The 17,764-nt window shown below is 45.5% G+C and overlaps 1 protein-coding gene across 1 annotated transcript in view; it reads right to left on the bottom strand.

Annotated features, from left to right (window-relative positions):
* LOC139556937 (plexin-D1-like) overlaps positions 1 to 17,764 on the bottom strand; it is a 112,528-nt gene that overhangs the window by 16,933 nt on the left and 77,831 nt on the right. Inside the window, exons 13-24 of the mRNA XM_071371101.1 lie at positions 16,363 to 16,508; positions 12,669 to 12,774; positions 10,964 to 11,103; positions 10,484 to 10,663; positions 9,738 to 9,822; positions 9,326 to 9,592; positions 7,484 to 7,633; positions 5,723 to 5,837; positions 5,064 to 5,171; positions 3,006 to 3,118; positions 1,825 to 1,929; positions 868 to 998 (exon numbers count right to left, since the gene is read on the bottom strand). Of these exons, the coding sequence (XP_071227202.1) occupies positions 868 to 998; positions 1,825 to 1,929; positions 3,006 to 3,118; positions 5,064 to 5,171; positions 5,723 to 5,837; positions 7,484 to 7,633; positions 9,326 to 9,592; positions 9,738 to 9,822; positions 10,484 to 10,663; positions 10,964 to 11,103; positions 12,669 to 12,774; positions 16,363 to 16,508 (1,646 nt within the window). The remainder of the gene's footprint in view (positions 1 to 867; positions 999 to 1,824; positions 1,930 to 3,005; positions 3,119 to 5,063; positions 5,172 to 5,722; positions 5,838 to 7,483; positions 7,634 to 9,325; positions 9,593 to 9,737; positions 9,823 to 10,483; positions 10,664 to 10,963; positions 11,104 to 12,668; positions 12,775 to 16,362; positions 16,509 to 17,764) is intronic.

The following is a 17,764-nucleotide window of genomic DNA, read 5'->3' as shown; positions in this document are numbered from 1 at the left end:
ACTACACAGACGTGACAGAGGAAAGAAAGGTCAACGAAATGGAATGGAATGATGCAAAATGTAAGTTAAAGTGACCGTTGGAAATGTATGTGGGTTTTACTGACGGTGACTCCCGATCGTGGCTAATATTTAACATGATACAAATTGTAAAAGAAAAAACGGAAAAAAGCCTGGGCATAGGCTATAATTAAACATTCTAAAGCGCATACATTAAATTATGAGACCGCACATTTTAAATTCTGAATAACGTCACAGCTATTTATAACCTATTTCACTGTTGGAAAGGGGCCGCAATACATGTCATGTTGATATGATTTTCAGTTTGCTTCCATGTGGAGGGTTTCACATTCGTCTCCAGGGATCATAAGGAAAAATCATCTGAAACAATCGGTATATGCACTCCAAATGGATTACTAATTTACCTAGCTCTTATCAATAGCTCTTCTCCATTTACAAACTACAGTGCATGGAGACTGCTGTTGCTTCTATGGAAGTCGATGTTTTTTTCCACTTGATACCGGCAGGTTCACTCCACCGTATTCATGCTTTCCCGGCGTGTAAAGCTGGTGGAATTATGAGAGAATTAAGTCAAGGTCAGAATACCACTTATCTGTAGACACACCTCTGCCACACCTTCATTTCTTAGATCTCCACCCCGAACGAATAGCGGTTGAATAAGAATGAGAATGCATTTAAGCATTTAAGCAATTCAAGGTCGGAATACGCATACAGAGAAAAATGCATAAAAAGGGAATGACGTTCCATATACGCATGTTTAACTTGGGTTGGAATCGGGGCCTTATGCAGTAGACAGTAACCGTGTTTTGGGTTTGAAGTGTGCATGGCTGTCATGATTTTCATGGTTACCTGTCGCGTACGGCAAAGTCCTTCTGTTGCTCCAGCGCGTGGACGAAGGTAACCAGGAAGTGCTTGTTGTTGAGAAGAGTGGAGAAGAGAGTTATGCCCTCTTCAATGTTAGGCTTGGCTGTGTTAGAGGGCTGGAGAGACAAAGAGAATGCGGAGAGAGAAAAGAGGGAGTTACAGTATGTGTATTGAACCAACCTGTTCAATCAGCCTCCTCCCTAACCCAAATCCACCTCATAACCTCATATGATCAGGGTACGATCACTAAGTCATTATGCAGTTTCCACCTCTGAGCTTTCACCTGCTCTCTCTCAGCCTAGTTAATGAGAGGATATCCTATCTAACGGTGCATCTAAGCAGTGCTCTGATAAAAGTCTTCCCCCTGGACTGCAGCAATATGCTCCTGTTTTCACAGTGACAGGAGAGCGGTGATAAATGGCCGATGTGAGATTTGGACGCTGTGGCCTGGAAAACACGGGAAGGATCTGAAACACTTTATCACTCTTAGACAGGCTCCCCAGGCTGTTGACCCAAAACCATGCAGTGATGCAATAGTAGATCTCTTTCTCACACACACACACACACACACACAACCAGAGATGGCTGTCTGCATGGTTACAGTAGAATGTGTGTGGTGCCATTGTCATGGAGATGGTGGGAAGTGTGTCAACAACCTGCCAGTGTCTGGGTGGGCTGGGGTAGTGTTTGACAACATGAAAACTGCCAGAGTCATAAGGACTGGCAGCTGGTGAATGGGAATTTAAATGCAATGTATACACACGGATGGAGACACATGCACCCACACACACAGTTCTGGTTTCCTTCTATAGTTACTCCTAATCAACAGCCTCGCCGTGGAGACGTAGTAATCAGTGTGACCCAGTTGTGAAGCAGAGGCGCTGGAGGTAGTAGAGGAGAGCAGAATGGATAGTGGAACACTTCAGGGGGTTAACTCTTTACCTGCCAGTCCTGCAGAAGGGGGTGTGTCTCAGGGAGGGCTCGTGGACCGAGGGCGTTGTTCTCATAGACGGGCTGGACCAGACTCCTCTCATAGTCTGAACACATCTGAGATAAACACACAGAGAGACAGAATCAGTGTGCAGACAGTGTGTGCGGCGATGTTGGAGTAAGTACATAATAATAATAACAATAGAATGGGTGTTTATATTTGTCCTATTTCACACATGTACAAGTGTGTATTAAAACGCATGTGTGATTGGAAATGTGTTTTTTGCACATCCCAACTAGCCCTTAGACACCTTCGGAGAGTGCGGTCACGGCCAGCGTCTACCATTATCAACGGCGAGCCTGAGCAATTAGGGTTAAGTGCCTTGCTCAAAGGTACATCGACAGATTTTTCACCTTATAGGCTCGGGGATTCAAACTAGCCACATTTTGATTACTGGCCCAACACTCTAACCCAGGGGTGTCAAATTAATTCCATAGAGGGCCTAGTGTCTGCCGGTTTCTGGATTTTCCTTTCAATTAAGCCCTAGACCACCAGGTGAGGTGAGTTCCTTACTAATTAGTGACCTTAATTCATCAATCAAGTACAAGGGACAAGCGAAAACCCGCAGACACTCGGCCCGCCGTGGAATGAGTTTGACACAAGCTCTACCAGCTAAGCTCCTTGCCATTGTTAGGTTGTACTAAAGCGTGTATGTGCATAAAAAAGTGTAAAAGTGTGTATGAGTGAGGAGAAGAATGTGTTCTGTGTGTAGCAGTGTGTTTACATAAGTGGGGAAAGTTTTCCTGTGTGAGTGCCCAGCATTGTCCTGTCTCCTTGAAACATCATGTTTAAACATGAACCACACTGTTCTGTCTGTATCTGTCTGTGGAAAAACAGATGGATAGCACACCAGAACGGAGAAAACACTTACCTGTAACAAATATATGTTCTCCGCTAGTGACTAAAACCACACCACGCTTGAAAAGTTTTGGGATGGTAATATCTTGGATATGTGAAGAACTACATTTACATTTACATTTAAGTCATTTAGCAGACGCTCTTATCCAGAGCGACTTACAAATTATTCAATGTAAATGGTTTCTGATCGAAAATCTCTCTCTAATGGTTGTAGTACGGTGATACCCACCTTGGGGGAAGAAGGTAGGTGTGTGTGTGTGACTGACAGACTCACCTTGGGGAAGAAAGTGCGTGTGACAAACTGTTTGTACTCCAGGAAGGGGATTCCTTGGCTACTGTTCAGCTCCTTCGTCAGGTCTGTCATATCTGTCTGCAGCTCTGCAAAGCCTGGAGGGACACCACAGGGTTAGAGGACAACATCTCACCACCATTCACAGGACATTTAGTCGACAACACCTCAGACAACTCTGTCTTTTATTCCAGAGCACAGGCCCAGAACCATGCATATGTCTCTACCTAGTTCTAGAACGTTCTTTCACATTCTAAAATATCCCAGAACCCAGGTTTAACTACATTAGCATGTTCTGGTGTCACATGACCGTGCCAGCATTTGCAGTCCAGCACAGCATGCAGGGAAATATTTACAAAACACAATCAGAGCTGCCAGATTCAATCTGAGAGTCTCCTATCAGAACCATGTGTGCTAGCAGTAAAACCCACAAGAACAGTATCAGCATATCTAAACACATGGGTCTCATAGGTTCTGGTATGAGTGGATTATGTTCTGTCATTACAAGCTGTTATGAGACATGGAGGGGCTGTGTTGTCTCGTTATTGGACATGGGAGATCTTTTTATGGACAAGCTCTTCCTTCCTCAGGATGAGAAGTTTCATACAATAATCACCATGGAGACATTCTGTGTGTGTGTGTGTATCTCTGTGTCAGGCCAAAACTCCCTCTTAGCGTTTCCCTTCGGGATAATACATCCCCTGACAAATAGTCCTTTGGTCAGGCCTGACCATCAATGACTGACTCTACAGCCAAATTCCAATGCTCTTCAGTCACACACCTTATCACTCCCACACATACCAAACTATTCTCCTTCATCTAGATAGGGGTGTCAAACTCATTCCATGGAAGGTCTAGTATCTGCAGGTATTTGGTTTTTCCTTTTAATTAAGCCCTCGACAACCAGGTGTGGGGAGTTCATTAATAATTAGTGACCTTAATTCATCAATTGAGTACACGGAAGACACTCGGCCCTCCGTGGAATGAGTTTGACACGTGTGATCTGGTTTTAGGGCGGCAGGTGGCCTAGTGGTTAGAGCGTTGGGCCAGTAAACGAAAGGTTGGCTGGATCGAATCCCTGAGCTGACGAGGTAAAAATCTGTTGTTCTGCCCCTGAACAAGGCAGTTAACCCACTGTCCCCCAGTAGGCTGTCATTGTAAATAAGAATTAGTTCTTAACTGACTTGCCTAGTTAAATTGTCCCTGCAATATGCCAATCTCTTTACTCCCTTCCTAAACCTGTCCCCTGCCCCTGACAAGGAGTGTGTTTTGAATTATTTTTGTTGTATTAATGCTATTTAATATCTCCTCAGACTAATATTATTCTGTTTGTCCTGTGGGTACCTTTGCCACTGTTCCACACCTTGTGTGTTGCGCTGTCATGGTATATTTCCCACACATCTATGTGTCCTCTAACAAACCTACCCTCCTCCTCTTTCCCTCATCCTCCTCCCACACCTCTCCTCACAGAAACATGTCCTTGACTCCTGCTCCTACATCTCCCCCTCTCCATTTCTCTTTCTTTATTTATCCATCTTTATCTATCTGTCCTATAAATCTGGTCGCTCAGACATTCTGTGGCCTTCAAACTGGCCCACAGTGACCCCCCTCCATCTGAAGCGGTGTGTGACCACCGTGTGTGTGTGTGTGTGTGTGTGTGTGTGTGTGTGTGTGTGTGTGTGTGTGTGTGTGTGTGTGTGTGTGTGTGTGTGAGTGTGTCTGTGTGTGAGTGAGTGATCACTGCTCAGTCTGTGTGTTTTATGAGTCACGCTAACTATGCACACATCTTTCAACTGCTGCCACCACATATCTGCACAGACACACACATAAAAGCCCTATCCCTAAGTGAAGGTCCATGTTTTCTGTTTCCCCACATGTAGCCTTGGCCCAGGAACATCAGAGAACATGAGTGAGACTTCAATGGAGCTTTAATAACATCTGAGTGTAGGGAGACCTGCTGGTAGCATTACGAATCACACAGAAACGCCTGCCTTTCTGCCAGTACAAGAGAGTGCAAGTGTGTGTGTGTGTGTGGTTCTGAACCTTTGCGGATCTCCTCTCTGATCTGGGACTCCATCTCCTCCATCTGCAGCAGAGTCTTCTGCCAGTAGCGCTCCGCCCTTCTGCTCTTAGTACAGTACACCACCAGAGCTGTGTGTGTGAGTGAGAGTGAGAGTGAGAGAAAGAGAGAAAGATGGGGCAAGGGAGATGGAGTGAGAGAGGAAAAGGGCGAGAGAGAAGAAGGATGGACAAAAGGGAATGAGGGAAAGTATGTGGGAGATAAAACACACAGAAAGAGACATACGAGTCAATAAAAAGATGTCTTTGAAGCCATATCCTGTTATCACAGGTTGACATGTTGTAATGAATCAGGACATGCTCCATTTGTAAAAGCTCCATACATAAACAGCTTCTGGAGAGAAATAAAAACACACTTGTCGAAGACACACACAAACACATTAAAAAAGACACACAGACATACAACTACGTGAGAACAAACATTCGCACCCGCAGACACAAACACAGACGTCACACGCGCACACTGGGAGCAGTGGTAACAGTGGTGTCTTTGTGCTGTGTAGACTGGGGGAGAGAGACCCTAACCCCAGAGATCCTTTTATCTCCCTCACATCTGGAGCATCCGTCGCCAGGCAGCCCAGACATCCATCATCCCCGGCAACGTCACCGGCCCAGACACTTACCCACAGTGCACAGCAGCAGCAGGACGCAGCACACCACGATGGACACCACAATGGCCAGCTCACTACCCCCCAGCTGCACCTTGGCTATGATCCTCTGGAAGTTACCCACCTGCACCTAGAGAGGGAGAGAGGGAGAGAAAGAGTAAAGAAAGGAGAGAGAGTGAAAGAAAGGGTGAGATAGGAGGAAAGAGGATTCAGGGGAGAGGGGAGAGAACGGTGTTTAGCAGGCCTGTTTCAACATACAAATGCAAGGAATAGAAATGCACACAATCTCACATTGACACACACAATCAGACAAATACACATTCAGGCTAACATGACACACACACACACACTGGAATGTGTGTGATGGTATTAGTCAACCAGTTCAGGGTAAACAGATGTGACTGGAGGGATGACTTTCACTTCTGCTTTCTGGTTGTCCAACCCAATTCCCTATCGCAACCTTGTTGACAAAATTCAGTATGTCTGCTTCTAGGTCCTATTCCCCATATCCTTCTGTTCCTGGACTGAGGAGGGGTACGAGTCGTCTCTCTCTCTGCCGGGGTCTCTCTCTGGTATGACCAATTCTTTCTCCAAACCATGAAAACAAAGCAAGAACGAGTGTTGGAAAGAAATGCCATTGTTCTGTGTTCATATTTGGTTTGGGGTACAGCAGCCCACACAACCCCTCACACACAGCTCCCACATACAAAGGCTCAGCTTCACTTCTGAGCCAAGGGAAAAAAGGGAGGTAAAAATAGGTACTAGTATGCCACTGAAAAGTCACTGAATAAATCATAAAGGTTGTTTTAATGCCCAGAAGCTAAGCATTTGCATATCTTTTAAACTGGGGGGAGCTAGCGTACACACACACACACACACACAAATATACACATTTACCGGTACACACACAAATATCTAAACACACACACACACACACACACACGAGGAATGAGGGCAGCCCAACCGTTAGTGTTTTGACATCTCGTTTGACCCCTGTCCTCTGCGTTCGTCTGCTAATTGCATGTGTTTATTTATGGACATCCTGAGAGAGTTTTTTCCCTCCTACACTCCATTCCTCCCTCTCTCTCTTTCTGTGACTCACGCCTCACTGACTGTCTGTGAGGGACATAGACTGACAGACAGACAGACAAACATGGCCATTCTAATCCACTGCTCTCAACGGCCTTATTTTCCCTAATAAGCCCTCTCAAAACTGAAATGTGCAACAGACAAGACAGTGGGGGGAGAGAGTAAAATGAGAGAGAGAGAGAGAGAGAGAGGAAGAGAGAGGGTGGGTCTTTATCAGAGCAAAGCAGGGTTTAGTTGATTGAGCCCTTCTATTATAGAGAGACTTCTTAGACAAAACAAAAAACATATGGGCAAGTCCTAACGTCCCTTCCGAGAAAGTGTAATTTCAGCTGAAGCCCAGAGTGTGTGTGTGTGTGTGTGTTGACGCTTGCATGCAGGCTTACGCACATGCTTGCGTGCCTGTGTCCCCCTACACGTGTGACTCGGGTGGACAGCGTGACAGGCAGACAAAAGATGAGCAGATAACAGATGAGCAGATATCAGATTGGTTTACTCTTTGATTCGTTTACTGTTACACCCTGTTCCCTGACCAAGAGTGGCCTGTCATCCTGCTCGTCCCTCTGCTCTCAGCCGAATCATCGAGGCACAGTTAAGTTGGTAGTTAAACCAAACCGGACACCGTTTCAAAACATTGATAATAAAGTGGTCCAAAGTAGTAGCCTTAAAATATAATGCAGTTGTACTTACGGTGACAGGCAGTTCTCCTTCACTGGAGCCCAGCGAGCCGTTGATGCTGCAGTGGAACAGCTGGTCGTTGTGGAAGCTGATGTCACAGGGATAGGAGCCAATCATTACTGAGTATTCCTCCGGCGCCAGTTCCAGATTGCTCGGTCCTTTCTGTGCCAGACCCAAACAAAAACAGCCATCTGTCAGTCAGAGCTCTAGGGACACCATGGTCTGTCTTGGATAGGCACAGCTGACACACAAGCACAGGCACACACATAAACACACACACACACACACACACACATAAACACACCCACTGAGTAGTCCAGAACCAAACTCATTCAGTATCACAACACTCCTCACACACGGGGCGAGAGGTCATCTTAAAGAATCAAACAGTAGACATGGAGAGAACACTTTCTCCAAACTGACTAACCCACTGACTGTCATGACGTACACTGTCCATCAAAACCCCAGCCACTCCTTCATCAATGCACTGTAGGAGCACTGGTCCCCTCCATGTGCGCACACACGCGGACACGCACCCACCCACCCACCAGTGGAGACTGCTGTGTGAGGAGAAGAGGAGAAGTTGTATGTTTATCCCTAGTGTTTCCTCTCTGTGATTACACCCTCAGGACCATGTACTGTCCCCTCTGCAGGATGCCACCCCCTGGGTCTCTGTCAACAAACACTTCCCCACACACAACAGCTGTAGACCCAGGAATGACTGCCAGTATATGAATAGCCAGTGTCCTGACCCCGAGATCACCAAGGTAGGAATGCACACACACACACACACACACACACACACACACACACACACACACACACACACACACACACACACACACACACACACACACACACACACACACACACACACACACACACACACACACACACACACACACCTGCATAATGCACAGGCAGGCACACAAACATGCACACTCAGACAAAACACATGCATGAAACAATGAATTCCAAGGACTAAAACAGGATGAAAGCAAACAAAACCCACCCACATTCCAACAGATGTCCTTAATATAGGATCTAACCAAACAACAATCCCCATCAAACAAACACGCTCTACTCCATCCAACATTATCTGAACCTGGATAAGCCCACAAACATCCAGCCTGGTCCACCCAAAGTGGAATCCACCTTCGTAAAGAAAACAAGAAGCAACATTGAATACCCCCTTGCCCCTACATCACCCAAGTAGACAGGGCTGAGGCAGAAATTCCTGTAAGGGCCCCAGCTTTACACACACATACGCACAGAGGGGCAGAAAGAGAGCGAGAGGGGCAGAAAGAGAGAACCCATTTCTGTAACTTCCCTGTCTGTGTGTCATCCTGGCGGCACCCAGGGTCTGTACCAGCACCAGTGGAGATCCAGCAGTTTTTAATGACTGTTAACATTAAGACCCTCAGTCCTCTCTCCTATATGAGGTAGTCGTTTATGAGGCAGTAGCTTAGGTCAGCTAGAATACAGACAGGACCTCACACAAAGATGTCTGACTGAGTTATCTGCTAAGAGGTGGCGGTCATGTCCTGTACTGTAATCCCATTCTTTCTGAACAGCCCAGCCTCAACTCAACACACCCCGGGTTTCAGAACGACACAGTCTTTTATCTTTTTAAAATATGAATAGAAAGACAGTGAGCCATGATTGCTATTTTCAGAATGAAGTCAGATTGACAGGACTGGACAGTTCCGAGAGCAAGTGCACTAATCACCTTGGTCAATGTGCCTTTCAGTTCTCATCCTGCTCCATCCTCTCCCGTTTTGGTGGACTAAACTGTCACTTACAAAACTCCCCTCCCCCCACCCTCTCCCATTAGTGCGCTGGGCTGTCACATACGTTGATGATGAGCGTGAGCGGCTCCCCGGGGTGGTGTTTGATCAGCTTCTCCTTGTTGGCGGTGAAGAATTGAGGGTCCTCCACGTACTCCAACAGGAAGTGACCTCCGTGAGGCTCCTCCTCTTCCTCCTGGCCTGGGCCGTAAAAGACCGGGCTGTCTCCCGTGTAGAGGACTCCATTCAGGAAGAACTCTACCGTGGCCTGCTGAGATTGGCTAGAGGTGGGGGAGGAGCATGTAATCGTGGAGGGAGGCTGCACCTTACAGGCCTAGAGAGGGACCAGGAGGATGAGAAAAAAAAACGTCATCACCTCGAAGTGTGCAGGAGTCCATTCTTCAAGTTTCGCTTCTAAGATGTTAGCTACTTCAGGAGTTTATCTATTCACGCTTGAGACATTCCCTGCTGTTACTTACCGCCTGTCCGATGTCTAGCACCTCCATAGTGACGCTCTGAACCAGGTCAAAACCCTGCCCCGTCACTGTGATGGTCCGACCGCCACTGGAACACAACCACACACGGTTAAAAAACATAGAACACAGAGACACACCCAAACAACCACTCTGGTCAGAGACGGAGAGCACAAACTCACGTGCACGTAACCACAGAATCAGAGACAGTGCAAACACACACACACACAGTCAGAGTCGGCACACAAGCCAATCCGACCCACCATTCCCTCCCTCATAGGTCTGTCTCACACATGCGGTGTCATTTCAAACCAACACACACGCACGCACACACACGCACCCAGGTACGCACGCATGCACATGCAAACCCGGTGGAGAAGCTACAGAGCATACATCAGGAAGAAATTAACTCAGTATGTCATCTCTGTGGCTGGGTGGGATACCAGTCAAACCCTCCAAGAGAGTGTCTGTGGTAGAATGGAACTACGAGAGCATTATAGTGACTGAAATCATATTTTCTATATGCTGTCATACTTTGTTGTCAACAGAACACTAGATTATCTTTGAAACACTGGATGAATAGAATCTATGGAATGCTAGATGTATCAACGGAACAACGCAGGACACTGACGGTTCAGTTTTCTACTGTATGTATGAGACACTGCATAATCAATGGAACAGTGTGTTTGATAAATGTATCGCCAAAACCACTGCCCAGCACATAGACATTATGACACACTGTGTGTTTGTACCTGAGGTAGCTCTGTCTGGGTTTGATGTAGCTGATGCTGGGGTTCTTCTCATAAATGTACTGGGTGAGGAGCTCAGAGCGCTGACAGGGTATGTATTCAAACTCCACACACACCGACACCGCCTCGGTGTGTGCGTGCAGGGCCGCAGGCATGGTGCACTCAATGGTGTCTTCAGTTAGACTGGAACACACACACACACACACAAGACAGAAAAATACCACACAATCAGCATCATAAAACGACACACTAAGAGCTTCCATAACAAATATATCCAAGAACAAAAACAGCCTCTGAAAATACAACAAATGCATCAGCTGAAAAAAAGAACAATATCTTACACATGATATAACTAAACAACTCAACTGGACCGTCTCCTTTAGAATAACACTCAGCATCCACAAAGCCATCAGAGTCTGCACAGCAACATACGCAAGTTCAACAGTGATGACAATGTACTGCGAATCCCACAGCAAGACTCACGTGAGGATGGTGCATTCCTGGGTACCATTGACCTTGACTCTGATCTGGGAGCCAGTGTCCAGGTGCTCCCCCTTGATTGTAACCCTGGTTCCCCCAGAACGAGAGCCCTTTCTAGGCTCCATGGATAGCAGCTTGGGGACCTGGGGAGGGAGATGGGACATACGTGTTGGTATTCATGTGCCATGAGGCTACGTTGTCGTTATGCTGTCATGTACTGTCCACACCTCTGAGGCAGCAGTCTGCTGGTGTTGCATCATTGTGGCACTGCAACTGAACGAGTCAAATCATATTCTATACAGTAGATGTCTACAGTATATATACCATATGCTTGGTTTCCTCAGCTAAATAAGTTGCTGAGTATAACACATTTTCAGTTTGACAACTTGTGGACACTGCAGCCCTGGGAAACTACAGTTGAGTAGCCCACCCCTGCAGTTCAGTATTGTTCTGCACTGAGGCCTTATGGCCTTGCGTTCATCTCAGCCACGTATGACAGATCCCTGGGGCTGGGATATATTTTGCTATCCAGCAGTACAGCAACACACACACACATAAAACACACATACACAGGACAGGTCCCTGGGGCTAAGACAGATATCCCTATACAGCTATACAGTTCTACAGCATCAGCATTCTGGAGACTTCCGAAGCCTCTCTCCCCTCTGTGAACCTTGGCTCCAGGGAGGACCTCTCATTCTCACTGACGCGATCCACTTCCTGTGTGTGTGTGTGTGTGTGTGAACGGGGCAGGGGTGTCTATTGTGTGTGCGTGTGTGTGTGTAAGGAAAAGGCAGATGTTTCCGGCCCGATATTTGAGGAAGGAGGTGCAAAGGAGGCACACATCCGGTCTCCGTTTGGATCTGAACAGTTTTCCCTTTTCCTCAGAAATCACCTTCTCCCCTCTCTACCTTTCTTTCCCGCACACCCTGGGGCAGCATCCCAGAAAGTGGCAAGGGGCAGAAAGGACTTCTCAGAACCCCAAAAAGTGTTTCACGAACAGGGACACATTGTGCACAACATTTGAGAGAAACAAGTTTTTGTGTGAATGGAACATTTCTATGATTTCTTATTTCAGCTCATGAAACATGGGACCAAAAGAAAGAAATAGAGGGCTTAGATGGGAATTTCCACAGGCTGTGTAGTCTTAATCCAAAGGGAGACAGTGTTGGTCAGGGTCAATTAGCAGAAGAAGCAGCCAGCCTCGGCTGGTCATGAATTCAAAGAGGGGGGACATTTCAACAAGCGGCATATTTGTTTTTGCTGGCACCGAGTTCTGGATGACAATAGTGCTTAGTTACTGTTCTAATGAACGTTTGAAGATTCCCACACACTTGCATTCCTGAATATCAAGACGCATCTGTTAACATTCAACTGACACATTGGGAACACTTTCCCAGTATGAACAAGGACTGGGGAGAGAGAGAGAGGAGGGAGGAGAAAGAATGGAGAGATTGTGGATTTAATCAGCAAGAGAAAGAGAAAGACTACAGCAAAGAAATACTGTAAATGAATAGGAAGAAGAAAATGGAAAGGCAGGTCAGGGAGAAGGGGAGGAAAAACGAGGAAGGAAGACATGGAGAGGAAGGAGAGAGAGAGAGACAATGAGAGAGAAAGAGAAGAGAGACAGAGAGAGACAGAGAGAGGAAGGAGAGTGAGAGAGGGGAAGGAGAGCAGGAGAGAGAGAGAGAGGATAGAACACACTCACCAAGTATGAGAAGGCCTCTTTGGACAACCCCGTTGCTTTTTGGTTCACAGTAATTCTGACGAAATCCTTTGTGGGATCAACGGCCTGCCCAGTAACACACACCAGCCTGTAGATAGAACGCAAAACTGTAAGGTCAGCAGACACCCTTAATCTGAACCAACACTGACCAAAGTCATCGCTACAGGAACAGCACAGTATTTTGGCAATTGCCTTTTAGGATGTTTTTGTGTCAACTGTGGATTACATTTTATTTTATTTTTTCATGAGTTTCACAACTTTTAGAAAAAAGGGAAACACAGACATTACAATAGAGATCCTTAGAGGTTCCGTAATAATATCTATGGTAAGTACTGCACAGTGTTGGCTAAACCCAGAGGAGGGGGACTTCAAAGCCCCCCTGGCCAGATGCTGCGAAACACAGAGGGGCTTAACGAGCTGACTGGATGTTTGTTTTATAACCTCATGGCTCTAATTAAGCCTCATATTGTCACACAGTACTGGGACCAGAGGGACGCAGTGGGATTATCCATCCAGTGATGGAGCAAAAGAAAACATTCTGCAAGGCCAGATCCCGGATCTGTATGTGCTTTGGCCCTGCTGTATTTCAGTCAGAGGAACTGGCTAAAACATATACGGTACAGATCATGGATCAGGCTATGATACAATGACTCCCCACAGAAATAAACACAGGGGAAGCCATGACGCCCCACCCCAACCCTGCATGGCTCGAAGCCCATCCCTTCACCCTCCTCTTGTTCAGCACGTGCGGGCAGTTTATTTAGTCAGGTGGTTGGTTCTATAACGGCCATAAATACCTGGCAACTCAATCAGGGGTCTAGTCGCTGACTGACAGGAGGCTTGATCATCTGAGGGTCACATGAGATAGGTACCCCAGAGACAGGGCAAGACCAGAAACAGGGCTGGGCTGAAGGATGGGTCTGAAGGGGGATCAAGGAGCTCATGGGAGCTGGATCAAGTCCCAGTAGTTGTTTGTTGTTTTGAAACAAGTAACTGATTGCAGCCAAATTCACAGCTTTCGGGACAGATTTCCACGTCAGAGAGTTTAAATCTCAATGCAATGGGATCCCCTCTAGGGAAAATGATTCATCATTTTTGGTAAATGAATGTGAAACCTAGCTCAAGTATAGGTCACAGATGAAACAGCAAAAAAGCAGCTCTCGTGAATTCCATCCAAGTCTGTATTATTACAGTGGATAGATAGCTGTGGGTATGAGTCACAGCATCTGGCCGGGATGATTAATGACGTGGGTAGAAATATAAATGGAAACTCCACAAAACTCCACCTGTATGCTGACGACACACGTGTTTACTCCTGTGCCTCGAAAATGGGGAAGGCTTTTCAGGATTTGCAACTGGCTTTTGATGACAACAGAAAAAAACTATTCCACCATTGTCTAACTTCAAAGCAGACAAATGTAGTCATTTGCAGATTTGAACTATAAATAGCCAACTGATTGAAAGTGTAGTATAGAATACTACAGTACTTACTATAGAATTCTGTAGTAAACTGTAGTATATTGTAGAAAACTCTACTAAACATTGTAGTATCCCCCGATCATGTGTAGTACTCAGTATAGCATTTTGTGGTATATTGTAGAATACTATAGTAAACCTTACAGTATTATCCACATAAGAACCGTGCAAATTCCCCTCCCTAATATCCCAATTTGTGCCACCCATAAATGAGAAACATACATGTCAAGTAGGGTTCATATATTGTGTTCCCTACAGGTTATAGAAAAGAGCAGAAGCTCTGAACTCTACGTTCAGAATCCAGTCCTAGTTTTGGAAAATATGTTCTTTTAAGTATTTCTCCAGTAAGTTTCCTCACGATGAAAGCCCTCCACTTCTATGTCAAAAATAATAAAACCAAATCACTTTAGTAAATAATTAAGCGGAGCCAGTTCAGAAAGGAAACCCGAATGCCCCGCCTCAGGCTGACGCATCAGCTGAGATGGCATCAATTAGAGACTAGTATCAATCACATCTACCTTATTTGGCGGCCTATTTAATAAGCTGACCGGGTCTGCTCAATAATCCTGCTGCCGCTTGCTGTTACTGCTACTATGTACTGGCTTCTTGCTCCCACCACCACCCCAGCCTCCACCTTAGGTTCTGTGTTGACGCTTTGCTTGGGCAGTGACCTACCCTGAAGGAGCAGAGCCTATATCGCCAAGACTTGCATTATTCATTGTTAAATAAATGGATTAATATATTTCCATGTGGCATTTTCTTTCTGAACTGCAGTAATGTCCCCAAAAGCAGTAAGTAAATAATACAGCATACCATACTATAGTCCGCAAAAACACTACAGTAAATACTACAGTATACCATTCTACAGTCCGCAAAAACACTGCAGTAAATACTACAGTATACCATTCTATAGTCCGCAAAAACACTACAGTAAATACTACAGTATACCGTACTATACTCAGCAAAAACACTACAGTAAATAGAACAGTATACTGCAGTCTGCAAAAACACTACAGTTTTTACTATAGTATATACATTCTTTTTTTTTACTACAGAACCTCGCTTTACATTCCTCCACCGCCCAGAGAGGAAATATTTTGCGATCTAGCACGTGATGTTTTGGCTACTATGAGCAACGTCTCTGGATATTTACCCAGAGAGGGGGACCAGGATAATCAGCAACGGAGCCCGAGGAAGGCGGTATGTGTGCTTGTGCGTATGCACACGCTTGGTGCGTGCGTGTATGTGTTGAGGTAGAGAGGGGAGCCAACCAGGACGCTCAAGGATATGAAAGAGTTGGCATCTTGAACTGCTTGGATTTCTACTCTTTCCCCAACAGATGTGTCCAGAGTGGGTACTGAATTAGTTACCCCTACTTAGCCTACATGATTAATTACCTTGAAACTATTGACACGTTCTGACTTCATCTCTCTCTCTCTCTCTCTCTCCAGAGCAGTACACTTCCCTCTGGCACTCAGCTGTGACCTCTGACCTCTCAGCACACGAACAGACACCTGTCTCAGCCATGGTCGTGGTGAGGTCACGCAGGTGTGTGTGTGTGTGCGTGCATCTATTCAGTGTGTGCGCCTGCTGTAAGACAAACTGACATGTTTTGGTTTGTCAGCACCACTACCTCCGAAGAGGAAACATTTTGCTGTCATAACAACTAGCTCAGGGAACCAATGAGGGACGAGCAAGCAGGGTGAGGTCATCCCTGATGTGAAATCTGATTCGCGGGGTCTGGAGTGACCTGGAATGTGTGTGTGTGTTTTTGGGAGTGTGTAGTGACAGGTTAGACCTGTGGGTCAACCCAGCACTGGTCTGCATTCTACTACTGCTTGATTGGCTCCAGTGGAGCGGGACGAGATAAACATTTCCATCCGAGGAACATTATGGAAATCGGTATGGAGGTTTTGATGTAGTCCTATAGTTACAGTGTTTCCATGGAATACTATGTGCAGGTGTCAACCCAGGGTTCTGCTGTCTCCTTGGTGATAGTGTTGTGGGCCTTGAAGTGTCTCATTTATTTTAACGGAATGTTTTTAAATGAGAAGTGCTGTTCTATATTATGCTTTAATAAATTACCCCAACAGCATCATTACAAAAATTCTGACACCTGTGCAAGAAGACACTGAACAAATGAATGCATCAACCAATGAAATCAATTAATTAATCAATCAATCATAAGACCTTTACTTACTCCACAGAGACAGTGTATTGGTCAGGAATGATTGTACATGGGAACATCCCGATGGAGACCTCCACTACATCAGCCCTGCGCCCCATGTTCCTACCCTGCACCGTGAGCAGGGTACCTCCCTCCAACGGCCCACTCTGGGGGGAGATCTAGGGGGGAGAGAGGAGGAAAAGAGAGGGGTAAGTGCCCGCTTATATCCCAGCTAGCATATTTGGTTCTTTGGAAGCTGTGGGAACGTATATATTTGGTTTTACATTGGTTGTGGAAACGAACCCATACGTTCCCTGACCGGTAAAACTGAACGTTTTTGCTAGCAGATACGCATAGATTCCCATAACACTACCTCTAACTTCCTTCATACTGGACACAGAGACAATTCAAATGGTATCCACACGTTTATTTGACTCTTGGGAATCAGATAAAGGGCCAAAGTGTCAATTTAAAATGTTCAATAAGAACACTTATTGGCACTTATTTCTCAATGCCAGAAACACATATACTAGTAAATTAAAGCACCAAGAAAAAAGTATAAAATTAAATAAATTATTATACTATTATGTTGTTCTAAAGGTTGTGTTTGAGGTTTGCTCCAATTCAGCTCTAACTTTTGAAAAAAATCCCACAACGCCCCGTTGTTGGTTATGATGAATGAAACATTTTGTGAGAATGAGGCAGGCCAATTGGGCGTCTGCTCGTCTATCTGCGGGTCACATTTCATCCCTGAGCTTCCATGGCTATTAACAATGGAAGGAGTGCTTCAGCAAGAAGTTGCTTCTAAAAGTGGATGCTGCCCCTTCCATCATTGTGGCTTTTAAAGCATCTCAAACATTCTGTGGCTCCGGGGGAGTTTTCTATACAGCCTGCCAAGTGCAGGCTAAACTGAAATGTGAGGCTTCGGCCATGGATACGGACGCGTATCTGATGGAATTTCGGTGAAGCCCCAGAGACATACTTTTTTGGAGGGCTTGATAGAAGAACTTGCTCAATAGGAAAGCACATTTTTTGATTTTAGGATCAATGTTGTTACAGTTGCTTCTTGATGAAGAGGCAGCTGCTAACGTTAGCTTGCTATAGCTAGCTATAATCTTCTGAATGAATTTGTGTCTATTTCATTCTAGCTCGCAAAATAAGTGAGCTACATTTATTTGTGTGCTGCCATATGTCAATAACATAGCTTGTTTGTCACTGGTATGGGTTGGTAAATATCCTAAACCTAGCATGCTAGATGGCAAGCTAAAACCGGGTAGAGAGGGAGAAGAGAATTCACTTTCTGTTTTATCTGCTGCTGTTCACTCAAATACGCATTTCCACATGTAATTGCTGAAATTGTATATTTATTCAATAAAGATTGTAATTGTGTCATATATTGTAGAAAAATCCTCACAGCGGTTTTCCACACTAAAAA

This window comes from Salvelinus alpinus, chromosome 28, assembly GCF_045679555.1.
Source record: "Salvelinus alpinus chromosome 28, SLU_Salpinus.1, whole genome shotgun sequence".
Classification (NCBI taxonomy): domain Eukaryota; kingdom Metazoa; phylum Chordata; class Actinopteri; order Salmoniformes; family Salmonidae; genus Salvelinus; species Salvelinus alpinus.
The sequence above is the reverse complement of the archived record's forward strand: the minus strand, read 5'-3'. Positions and strand labels throughout refer to the sequence as shown.